Source organism: Lissotriton vulgaris, chromosome 7 (genome assembly GCF_964263255.1).
Source record: "Lissotriton vulgaris chromosome 7, aLisVul1.2, whole genome shotgun sequence".
Lineage (NCBI taxonomy): Eukaryota > Metazoa > Chordata > Amphibia > Caudata > Salamandridae > Lissotriton > Lissotriton vulgaris.
The window spans coordinates 1090784950-1090797208 of NC_141695.1; the positions used below are offsets into that span (position 1 = coordinate 1090784950).

At 44.0% G+C, this 12259-nt stretch overlaps 1 protein-coding gene across 1 annotated transcript in view; it reads left to right on the top strand.

The window, feature by feature from the left end:
• FSTL4 (follistatin like 4) overlaps window positions 1–12259 on the top strand; it is a 2088981-nt gene that overhangs the window by 43367 nt on the left and 2033355 nt on the right. Inside the window, exon 2 of the mRNA XM_086931534.1 lies at window positions 9180–9309. Coding sequence (XP_086787660.1) covers window positions 9187–9309 — 123 coding nt within the window. The 5' untranslated portion in view covers window positions 9180–9186. The remainder of the gene's footprint in view (window positions 1–9179; window positions 9310–12259) is intronic.

Below are 12259 nucleotides of genomic sequence, written 5' to 3' on the forward strand. Positions count from 1 at the left end.
AGTCCATTTCTTTCCCTGCCCAAGACAGAAGCATCCACTGCAGGCCAACCCCCGCAGCACACAGTACAGGGGCAGTATTCCTCCTTCAGCTTTCTCAGTTCTTCTTCCAGGCAGGTTCCTTAGTTTATCAGTAATCTAATGTTCCGGGGTCTGGGCCCCAATTTTTATAGCACAAATTCCTTTGCCCAGCAAAAACCAGTTCTGTCCTCTCTGGTGCTGCTGCCCAGGAGGAGGTGGAGACAGCATTGTCCAAGGCATATCAGGCCCATTCAGGTGTGAAAGAAATGTCCTCCCCTACTCCGAATGCAGCCCAGGTCAATTCATCCCAGCCCTGACTCATCCAGGATAGGCAGGACACACACCACCCCCCTGGTTGCCATCGGAGCGAATGCACATCCCCAGCCCCTATCATTCCAAAGCCAGCCAGTCAATCCACAAAGCAGCAGAGGCATGCAGGATGGCTAAGCAAGAAAGTACCCACTTTCTAAAAGTAGTATTTTCAAACACACAATATAAAAACTATCTTTACTAAAAGATGTATTTTTAAATTCTGAGTTCAGGCATACTGAACATTATCTTCCTATCTTGTCCCAATAAGAAGTTATATTGATAAGATGTTACAAATAAACTCCTATTCTATCCTATGGGGCAGATAGCCTTTCAATAGTGAAAAACAAAATTGGTAGTATTTCACTATCATGATATGCCCCACAAATCAGGGCATGTCCTACCTTTCACGTACACTGTGCCTTGCGCACAGATGTACCTTGGGCCTACCTTAGGGGTGACTCACATGTAAGAAAAGGGAAGGCTAGGGACTGGCAAGTGGGTGCACTTGCCAAGTCAACTAGCAGTCACAACTGAGCACAGACACTGCAGTGGAAGGTCTGAGTTACCTTTGAAAGGCTGCTTGTGAGGGTAGCACAATCAGTGCTGCAGGTCCACTAGCAGAATTCAATTTACAGGCCCTGGGCACACACAGTGTACTGTACTAGGGACTTAGTAATACATCGAATAACGAATCATGGAAACACCATTCCATCATAACAATTTATAGGGAGAGCATATGCACTTTAGCCCTGATAAGCAGTGGTAAAATTTCATGAGTCATAAAACCAACAAAACAGGTCAAAAACATTAGGCCAAAAAGTAAAAAAGTCTGGGGATAACCCGCTGGACAAACCAGGTCTAACAAATATGCTTGGAGAGGCTTTCGGTCAGCCCTCTATATCTCCTGGTCTGTTCAAATGCCAGTCTCAATTTTTTCAAAGAATATTTCATTTGTTTGCATTAAACACAAAATTGTCAAACAGGTGACCAATTGCTATGTTGCCCATACTTTCCTTCTGCCTCTCTTCCCTTTCTCTCAAACAGGGTTGCATCTTACATTTGTAGCAAAGTTTGGTAAGGCTTGTCTTGATTTTTTTGCAGAGCTTTCTTCTTTGGATTAGCGTCCATGGATTAATTACGGATTTGTCTCCTCATAGATCTGGCTTTCACTTGATTCCAGTCTCTTTCTCTAATTCTCTAGCCACCTATGCCTCTAGCTCTCAAGTGGACCATCCATCCCATATTTTCTAAAATTTCCTGCAGCATCCTCTATCCTTGTATATCATTTTTTTCCTAATACAACAGAGGTGCAACTCTTGCTCCCAGTCATTCAGTTTTGGGATTGTACTGTTACCCCATTTGAGTGTGGCTTCTCTTTTTGCCAGTATAAAGTCCACATTGATCAGTTGCTTCCTATATACAGTTGCATCTAATTCTCTCCATATTCCCATAAGCTCCAGGGGAGCCTCCACCTCTATAAGTATTCCAGTGGCATCCTCTAAGCTTTGTGTTTCTCACTCCCAGAAAGCCTGAATTGTGGGCACTCCCATAATGTGTGGAGGAAGGTACCCCTCTGATCACAGGTGCGAAGGCACATCTCATCACTGGTTCTGCCTATTTTATGCAGGAGGACTCTGGTGTAGTTAACTTGGTGTAATATTTTCAATTAGATCAGTTGATACCGAGCTGCATTTTTACCCTTTATTATTTTTACACGGTTAATGTCCGTTTCATATGTGTGAAAGAAACAAAATACATCAAAACTGGGAAATACTATTTTCTGCAAGAATGCTTTGCAGCAATGTAACTTTCAGGTTATGTATTCATTCATATTGTCTTGTTAACTTCTTGCTACACGCTTATCCCAGTTCCCACTCCTGTAAGGCCAACCCCTTCAACTAACACTAATTTTGCACCATCTCCTGTCTAGCCCGCTCTCTTCTTCTTTCTGCTTCACCTTTAGGGTGACCAACTGGCATTGGTGCAAATTCAGGATGGTGAATGTTAAAATTCAGGACAAAGGGACAACATTCAGGACAAAAATTCAGGACAAAGGGTCAAAATTCAGGACAAAACTTCGGGACAAAAGTTACATTTTACAGACACATCAGAGGTGGTCGCGCAATAGTATATAAGTAAGTAAATAGACAACCCCCTAAGTACAAGTCAAAATTAGTTTATATTAGGTTGAGACAAACATGCGCGTCGCGGTTTTTCAGTATGGCAGCAGCTTGCTACCTTAGACAATTTATTTCTTTATTTATTTATTTATTTGCGTGTTTGTAAAGTGCTTGAATAAACTCCCGGAGGAGTATCTCCGCGCTGAGAGACAACAGAAGCAAAACCGGGACAGTATAATCGTACAGGGCTAAAACTCACAAAGTAGCAGATCATTAAGTTCTTATTAACTTATTAACTTAACTGGTTAGACCTGAAACAAAAAGGTTTTCAATTGTTTTCTGGAAACAAAATGGTCGGAACACTGTCTTAATTTGAGAGGGAGACTGTTCCACAAAGTAGAACCAACCACTGACAGGGCCTTGCCACCCATTCTAGTCCTGCCAACCCTAGGTATCCTTAGCAGCAACTGCTCACTTGACCTAAGGGAGCGTGTGGGAACATATGGGACAAATTTATTAGCTAAATAGGCAGGGCCTAAATCATGTAGTCCTTTATGTACAATACAGCAAGTCTTGAATTTCACTCTTTGGTGGATGGATAACCAATGAAGTTTATCCAACAGAGGTTTAGAGGAGGATCTGGGGGGAGCGTTGAGGACTAGCCTGGCTGCAGTGTTTTGTACCACTTGCAGTCGGTCCAATACCTCTTCGTTTGCAGACACCAGAAGACCATTACAATAATCAAGTCGGCTGATCACTAGAGCCTGAGCCAGAGTTTTTCTAATGGAGTCCGGAAGGAGCGGGAATATCCTGCGGAGGAGCCCTATCACATGAAAACAGGACCCCACCGTATTATTTCCATGTTGTTTCATAGTCAGCTCCGGCTCCAGAAGTACCCCAAGGTTCTTGATTACTAGTTTTGGTTCGGGGACTGGTCCTAAATCTAAAGGCCACCAGTCAGGGGACCATAATATTTTGGCCTCACCGAAAAGCATCACCTCAGTCTTACCAACGTTACACTGAAGGAAGTTGGAGGACATCCACTGGGATACTGCTTTCATCCGCTCGGAGAAAGATTGTATAACCTCTGGGGTCAATGATTTAAAAGGAAAAAGCAGCTGGGTATCATCAGCATATTTATTTATTTATTTATTTATATTCTTATAGCGCGCCTGAATCAGCCCCGAAGGGGTATCTCCGCGCGTAGCTTCTGTATGAGTCGAAAGAACTTATTGAGGGGATGACAGTGAGGTAGGCAGAAGAAAATTAATCTTGGGTGAATAGGTATGTTTTTAGTTTTTTCCTAAAAGAAAAGAGATTAGAGACATGTCTCAACTGTGGTGGGAGGGAGTTCCATAGCAAGGGGCTTTTGAGAGAGGGTGCTCGGCCACCCTGTCTCGCTCTGGTAACTTTGGGTACATGCATCAACATGGTGTTGCTGGAGCGCAAGGCACGTCCAGGAGAGTAGGGGATGAAAATGTCTTTTAAGTATTTGGGACCGGACCCATAAATGCACTTATGCATTATGCAGCAGAGTTTGAAGTTGACCCGTTGTCGCACTGGGAGCCAGTGAAGGTGGGAAAGGAGAGGGCGTGACGGGGTACGGGGGGGGGCATTCAAGATGAGTCTTGCTGCGGTGTTCTGCACCACCTGCAGTCTGCGTAGTTGTTCATGATTGGCAGAGATGAGTAGACCATTACAGTAGTCTACCCGCCCAAGAGCTAGTGCCTGTACCAGCGTTTTCCTGTGAATGTCTGGCAGGAAGGGGAATATACGCCGTAGAAGACCGATTATTCGGAAGCACGTTCCGGTGACTTGACTGACATGATCTTTTAGAATCAGAGTTTGGTCCAGGCGTACTCCCAGGTTTTTGATGGTCTGTTTGGGCGCTGGGACAGGTCCTAGCTCAAGTGGCCACCAATCCGGAGACCAGAGCAGGGTGGCCCCTCCAAACAACATGACTTCGGTTTTAGTCACATTGCATTGGAGGAAGTTCTGGGCCATCCAACCTGCCACAGCTCTCATGCCATTTTGGAAGGATTGCATGACTGCAGGTGTAATAGTTTGGAAGGGAAACAACAGCTGGGTGTCATCAGCGTAGGAGATTGGGGAGAACCCGTAAGATCTTATAATCTCCGCCAAAGGGGCCACATATACGTTGAATAACGTGGGGCTCAGGCATGAGCCCTGTGGCACACCCTTGGTGAGCTTCCTACAGACAGATTTATGGGAGCCTAGTTTGACACCTTGTTGTCTGTCTGCAAGAAAGCTTGCAAGCCACGCATAAGAATCTGGACAGAAACCAAAGGCTCTAGTTATAGTTGCCAGGGGTGCTACATAGGTGTTAAAAAGAGTTGGGCTCAGACATGAGCCATGTGGCACCCCTTTGGTGATCTTAACCTCATCCGACCGAAATTCACCCATGGTGACACTTTGTGTACGGTCGGAGAGAAAGCTCTTTATCCAGTCCAGTGCCTTGCCACCCAGTCCCTTCACAGTCAGGCGTTCGATCAAGATCTTATGAGAAATGGTATCGAACGCTGCAGATAAGTCTAGTAGCACCAGGAGAACAGAAATACCTGTGTCCAGGTACATACGAAGATCATCAGTTATCGACAGCAGGGCAGTTTCTGTACTATATTTCAGTCTAAAACCAGACTGTGAAGGGTCAAGGCTTCCCGATAGTTCCAGGAAGTTGGACAGATGCTTGTTAGTATGCTTTTCAATGATTTTACCCAAAAATGGTAGCAGGGAGATGGGTCTGAGATTGGGTAGGTTAGTCCAAGGGATGGCGGTGTTCTTCCGGATAGGTCTAACTAGAGCCTTTTTCCACTCCCGTGGGACACGTCCTGTTTCCAACGAGAGGTTCACCAGGCTCTGAATATCCGGACCAAGCACTTTCCCCACCTCTCCCATTGATCTTGCTGGTAATAGATCAGAAGGGCTCCCACTTTTGATGTTATTGATCAACATCTCTACCTCTGGCAGAGTGATATTCGGAAAGTTAAAAAACAAATCAGAGTTGGCCGCAACTGCTTGACCCGATGTATTAATGTCAGGATTATTATTTCTGGATGGAACAGATGCCTCCATTTTTTCATAGATAGCATCGATCTTATCGGTGAAAAAACTTGAGATGTCGTCACATAGTTGTTGGGACGACATATCCGCACTTTCACATGCTACTAGTTTTAGAAAGGTGTTTATGATTTGATATAACACTTTCGGATTGTTACCTGCCGCCTCCAATTGTGAGGTAACATGGCTCTTCCGTGTAGCTCGGATGACTTTATGGTAAGTGCTTATTGCCATCTGATAGTTAATTTTATCCATCTCCAGGTGCGACTTTCTCCAAACTTTCTCAAATTTCCTGGCAGTACGCTTAAGGCACCGCAGCTCTTCTGAAAACCAAACTTCCTGTTTTCTTACAGGACGACTTTTAAATATTTTAAGTGGGGGGATCTGCTCTCCTGCAGAACAGGTGGCTAAATCATATTTAAGTACGGCAGAATCAATGTCTTCGGTAGGTGGAATTTTCGGAGCAACATACACCTTTTTAAAGGTTACATCAGATATTTTATGCCATTGCCTTCGGCGTGCCAGAATTTGTACAGGACGGTTAGAGGAGATGTCAATTTTAGGCATTGAAAACTCTAAAATATAATGATCTGTCCAATTCGTTTGTTTGGGCGCATAACACTTTATGTCCGGGTAGTTGGAAAGAATCAGATCTAAAGTATGCCCCGCCAAGTCTGTGGGCCCACTATTACACTGTTTCAGTCCCAGCAAAGAGACATCCATCAAGAAAGATTGTGCCTCCATATTGTCTTTTATCTCGCTATGGATGCTAAAGTCTCCAAGCAATATAAAGTCTTTATCTGCATCAACATACGGGGCGAGTGCTTCCACCAACATACTAGAAACTTTTTTTATGGGGCCTGGAGGATGGTAGACTACTGATCCCTTCCTGCTATATTTGGCTGACGTGTCAATTTTGAAGACCATCATTTCAAAAGCAGAGTTGCACCACTGATCTAAAACAGAAACAGAAATGCTGCTTTTATGCACGATCGCTATACCCCCACCTACTTTCTTCGGTCGATCTAATCTGACAATTTTATACCCTTCCGGGATCCCAAGGGTGATGGCTGGGACAGAGTGGGGTTTAAGCCATGTCTCTGTGAGGAAGCACAGATCAGGTTCATGTGTAGAAATAAGGTCCCAAACCTCGATGTAATGTTTGGGAATAGACCTTATGTTACACAACAAGTTCTTCCCGCCCTGAATAATTTCAGTGGTCATGTGTGTAGCATTATGTTGAATTTGGTCAATCATTCTAGAACATGGATTACATACCGCCTCAAAATTTGCATCTTACTCCAGCAGGTACATTAGTCACCAGACAATGGTGAACCACACCTGAAGATAAGTGAGGCCGCTTTTATTGTTGATTGAAAACTACTGGATATACAAGGAACTTTGCAGTGCCAGCCCCCAGTAACGAAACCGCTCTCCCCCCCTTTCTGCCTCCCAGTGAAACACCCAATGCCTGGTCCGGCCAGTCCGGCCTTGCTACCACCCTCCATTGGTGCCCCTCATCTTCATTTAGACCGTCTCTCATGTGTATTTAATTTCTTTTATAGTGTTACTCATCTCAAATATGTAGGGCAGTGTGTCAGAGTACGTTACATCACACACACAAATTATATAGAGACAATGACTCATATTAACGTGAAAGTCATTGTAATGTTACTTAAGATAATGGGTGCTACAAGGTGTAATCATTCTTTCATCCATCATTCAGTCTTTAACCATTCGTTCTGTCCATCCATCTGTGTGCCCATTTATATCCAAACATATTCAACCATTTGCAAACTTATCCACCATATATCCTTCCATCCATTATTTCACTCATCCATCCCTTCATCCACCCTTTCACTCATCCATCATTCATCTACCCATCCTTTCAACCCACCCAGTCATCCATCCACTCTTCCACCCATCCATCTATTCACTCACCCATCCAGCCATTTACCCTTTCGCCCGTCCATTCACTTACTCACTTACTCATCCATACACCCATTCACTTGCCCATCATCTACCCTTCCACCCATACATCCATCTATTTACCTTTTCGCTCATCCATATTCCACTCATTCACTCATCCATCTATCCTTTCTTTCATTATCTGTCCATTCACCCTTTCATTCATCCATTCATCCTTTCCTTTCAGTAATCCATCCAGCCATTCACACATTTCTTTACTTATTTACTTTCCCACCTTTTCACGTTATGACCTGAGCCTTTGTCTGCAGAGTTGCAGACAGAAGAGGCCTATCAAGAACTTCACCTCGCTGTAGTTCCTAAAACAAGGGGTGGGGGAGGGTTCACTATGCCCCTGCACATAGGCAATCTGAAAACGTAGAAGTCATGAGTCATGCATGATGCACAGTGCCAGTATGTGAGGTGACTGTGACATGGTGTTGTTTCCACGGCTTTAAGTGGTGTAAAAAAAACGTGGGGGTCTCTTCAAAGTGTGTGTTCGATTAATTAAGGGCGTGGTTTAAAACACCTAGGCAAAAAATCTGCACTTAGCATAGTCTTCCGCCCGACTGGTATTATGTTGTTTCTGTCATTGCATCCAGATGTATAATACAGCAAGTATCATTACACCAACAAGAAGCCAGGACTATTGGCTTTGGTGTTAGTTCAGGTGTTAGTTGCTTAAAATGAAAAAGCAGTAACCAGGGCTTTGTTGAATATAATATTGAAAATACCTCATTCTAAAATGATGGGACAGTAAAAGAACGATAACCCCTTCTTTTTAACTTGTTTTTCAGGCTTCTATAAATAAACAGGTTTTTTTCACGTTGCAGCAAGGGCGGTTTAACTTTTTTTTAACAGATTGCCCTGCTGTACACTAAGGTAGGAGGAGGCCGCCACATGCGTTAACACGCCCATACTGCCACATTGTCATTCTGTATGTGGCAATCAGCCGCATACAGAATTTCAATGGGCGGGTGAGGCTGCTCTTGTGCTCCAGGAGGAGGCGGGGCGGCCCCATCTAGGGGGTGGTGAGGTCTCTCGTAGAGGAGCAGTGCTGCTCTCTGTGAGGGCCAAAATTATGGACAAAAGGCGTCCGTAAAAGGGATCCTCATGGACAACGGACGTGAGGTCCAAATTACGGACGGTCCGTGAAATTAACGGACGGTTGGTCACCCTATTCACCTTTGTGCTTCTTCTTTAGTCTCCTCATGTGTCCACCCCTCTCTTTTGCTGTCCCTTTATCCCACTTAATGCAAATTGCATGAAAATTAGCTAACATACATGTCCCAACAAAGACAATTTGGGGCATATTTACAAGCCCCTTGCGCCACTTTTATGTCATTTTTAACATGGGGAAAAAGTGACGGTAAAGTGGCGAAAGGGGCTTGTAAATCTTTCCCTATTTGTTTAAGAATGGCAAGAAGTAAGATGCATTACATTCTTCACTATAATTATGTGACCATGATCTTTAAATGGCAGAAGAATTATTTGATTTTTTTTCTGCAAAACAGAGCACACCTGCTCTTGCAAATGCCGCGTGCAACAACCGGCAGTAGATGTGTTGTGGTGACAGATATCTTTTAATATTTCATTTAGGCAGTAGAAGCGCGTTGAGGTGTTTGAAGCTGCGGAGTGTGCGCTTGAGATGAATTGACTTGATGGTTTTCATCTTGTTCTCTACAGACTGGCAATGATGAAATCAAGAACTGGCCATCTCATTCTGCTTGGGGTCCTCCTGTCGGCCGCTTGGGGATGGATGGGCTCAGACAGCAACAGACGCTTCAGTTCAGCTGCGGGGAACTTACAGACAGAGGTAATGCTGATATGTTTCTCTGTATTACTTTTTGTATGTCTATATTTTCTTTAACCTTTTTACGCTTTGCCTTTTTTTCTCAACCACGGGTGGGATAGAAGACAGCGATTCGGAGTACACAAACGAGTCCAACAAAATGACGCATTAATGCGATGCGAATGATAATAAGAATGAAAGGAACAAAACATGTTCTTCGTCAAGGTTTTCTGCTTCATTAGCTAGGTCAGTGGAATGGTTTGAAACATCTTGTATAACAGCAATCTAAACTCAAAGGCACATTTAATTAAATAAAAAAATTACAGCACAACCACTTCTATTTCTCAAGGCACATTTGAGACATAAAAACAATATTTATATCTGACATATTCTGTTTCCTGTACTTTTTATGCCTCCGAAGCTTGTGCCTATTATGACTTTAAAAATAAGTAATTTTATTGACTGTGCATTCAAATAAAATAGCACAGCCCTGAGCTGAATTGCACCGAAGAAAGATGTAGGGTCGAAGAGAATGAACAGAGCATGGGGCATATTTACTAGAACCTGGCAGAGCGCAGTGTTCCAATAAAGTTGGTAACGCTGCGTTCCATCAGTTTCAAAACGCTGGGATGAACTGTGTTTACAAGCATGCGGTGTACGTCTGCGTTTCCCCTAGTGCTGGTGTTGAAGAAGCTGCCTAGCGCCAGCACAGGCACTCATGTGCAATGCTTCAAGGGTATCTGCGCAGCAGGGGTGATTGTTTATATGCAGGATCCCCTTCCTGCACATAAACAATCTTTTCAGGCGATTTGCTATTTCTATGAGTGTTTTTCTGCAGCACAGATGGAAAGAGCAAAATAATGAAACATTTCTCCTCGTACCACCTGCTTAAGACTAAGTATTCCCATGTGATATATTTGGCATGTGCCCATGACTTGTTAATATAGAGCAGCACAAAAAACGTATTGGTGTGGCGATGGAATGCCTACTGCAACACCCATTGCACGCCCCTTTCACGTTAAGTGCTGCTTGAATAGGGGCATTATTTATAAGGCGGTGTTTACTCACATTAAGTTGCTTAACAACACATTGTAAATCAGGCAAAGGACTTAACGCCACCAGAGGGTTGGAAAAATTGACGTTTTGGTGGAGTGAACTCCTTGTAAATATGCACCCAAGAGACTAAAGGGCTAATTTGCAAGCTCCTTGTGCCACCAGAACATCCCTTTTTATCACATTAAAAGTGATGCACCAGCAGCGCAAGGAGCTTGTAAATACGCCTCGAAATTTAGAGCTCGTGTAAATATCCAATCAATGCAGCGTAGCCATTATCATTAGTGCAGCCAGTGCAGTGCCACGAGAACCAAGGGTGATGAGGCTCCAGCCTCTCCACAACCAGAATTTTAACTGTCTTCTACTACCCAGAGAGGAAGCACAAAGGCTCATTTACCCCACTTGAGTTAGGTCCCATGTAACCCTTCCAGTCACACTGTCTGCAGTAGATAAGGCCATCGCCTCATGTGCCAACGAATCGCCTAGAGGTAACACCACTTGGGGAAAAATAATATTCTACCTTGCTGAATTTTCCCCAGGTGGTGTTACCTTTCAGTCCTAGGACCAGCCCTAGTCAGGTATCAGCACATTCACCACTACTCATTTGGAAGGCCTGTGCTGCTGCCTGTGGGGTAATCAGTAGCGGCCCGTGGTGGGAGTGCTGCTGGGCGCTAGCGTGGGGCGGGGGAGGGGCAGGGTGGGGAGTAGTTAACTACGGATTGCGGCTGGCTAGAAGTAAGTAACATATAAATTAAGGAAACAAATTTTGTTGTGTGCGCTGCATCGCCGAAGGCGATGCAACACGCGCAAAGACATTTGTTCCATTTATTTATATGTTTACTTACCTCAAATCAGCCGTAATCCATAGTTTACTACCCCCCACCCTGCCCCTCCCCACCCCACATCAGCGCCCCGCAGCACTCCCACCACGGGCCGCTACTGGGGGCAATTACCGTCACTGGGGAGGCACACCCCTGCCCCGCTGCTGCTGTCGGCCACGCCCAAGAGCCGCAGGTCAGAAAGAGCGATAGGATGTTTAAATTATACCAAATTATAAAAAACATCTTTTCACTCGTTCTGTGCGCCTTCATTTGGAATCCGGAACTTTTATCGAAGCACACATTTCAGTCTAGCTGCGGTTTTTGAAGGATTCAGACTGTGAATTGAAACGAAAATACTGTTTTATGTTCAATTTTAGATTTACCAGGGCCTTCAAATTAAGGGCTTACTTTCAACGGCGAGCTCTTGAGACATCTGGGAACAGTGGAATGGCTCATTTGTCTTGTTCAATAAATATTTCAAATCTCGATCTAAGCATAATTTGAAGTAAAACGTTGCCAAGTTAGTAACTTCAAATGCTATCCATTTTTCTGTTCGCATACTGTAACATCTAAGAAACACCTAGAAAATGTTAACAAACTCTAGATCTCATCTTAATGCCAACCGTTCCGAAAAAGTGTACTTCTATTTCACCCTGCACGAACAGCAGATGGGCTGAATGTCTCACACTGTAGCAGTTGGGAGTACCACCAGTTTCCATTTGGCAAAAAAACTGCACTTTAAGTATTGATTCCTGGTTGTTTTCTTGTTCCTCCGGCACGCAGATATTTCTCAAAATGTAGCAAGAGTCTGCAGACTCATGGGCAACACCAATCTTTAAATACGTTTAGTAGATTTCTTAAAATAGCGTACGTTCACTTGAGGGTGGTAAGCAATGGAGACATGCCTTTTAGTCTTTATTAAACTGACAGTAGCTTTTCGTGCTTGTGCAGAACTATGATTTATGTGGTACAGGCAGAGCAGTAGGGCTCAGGGGCAGCATTGCATGTGCTACTCAAATGTTTGCAGACCACAATAATTGGATCCCTGCCCTTTTTCTGCTACGTTATAAGTGGTGCACAAAATGTGTTCATTCTTGAAA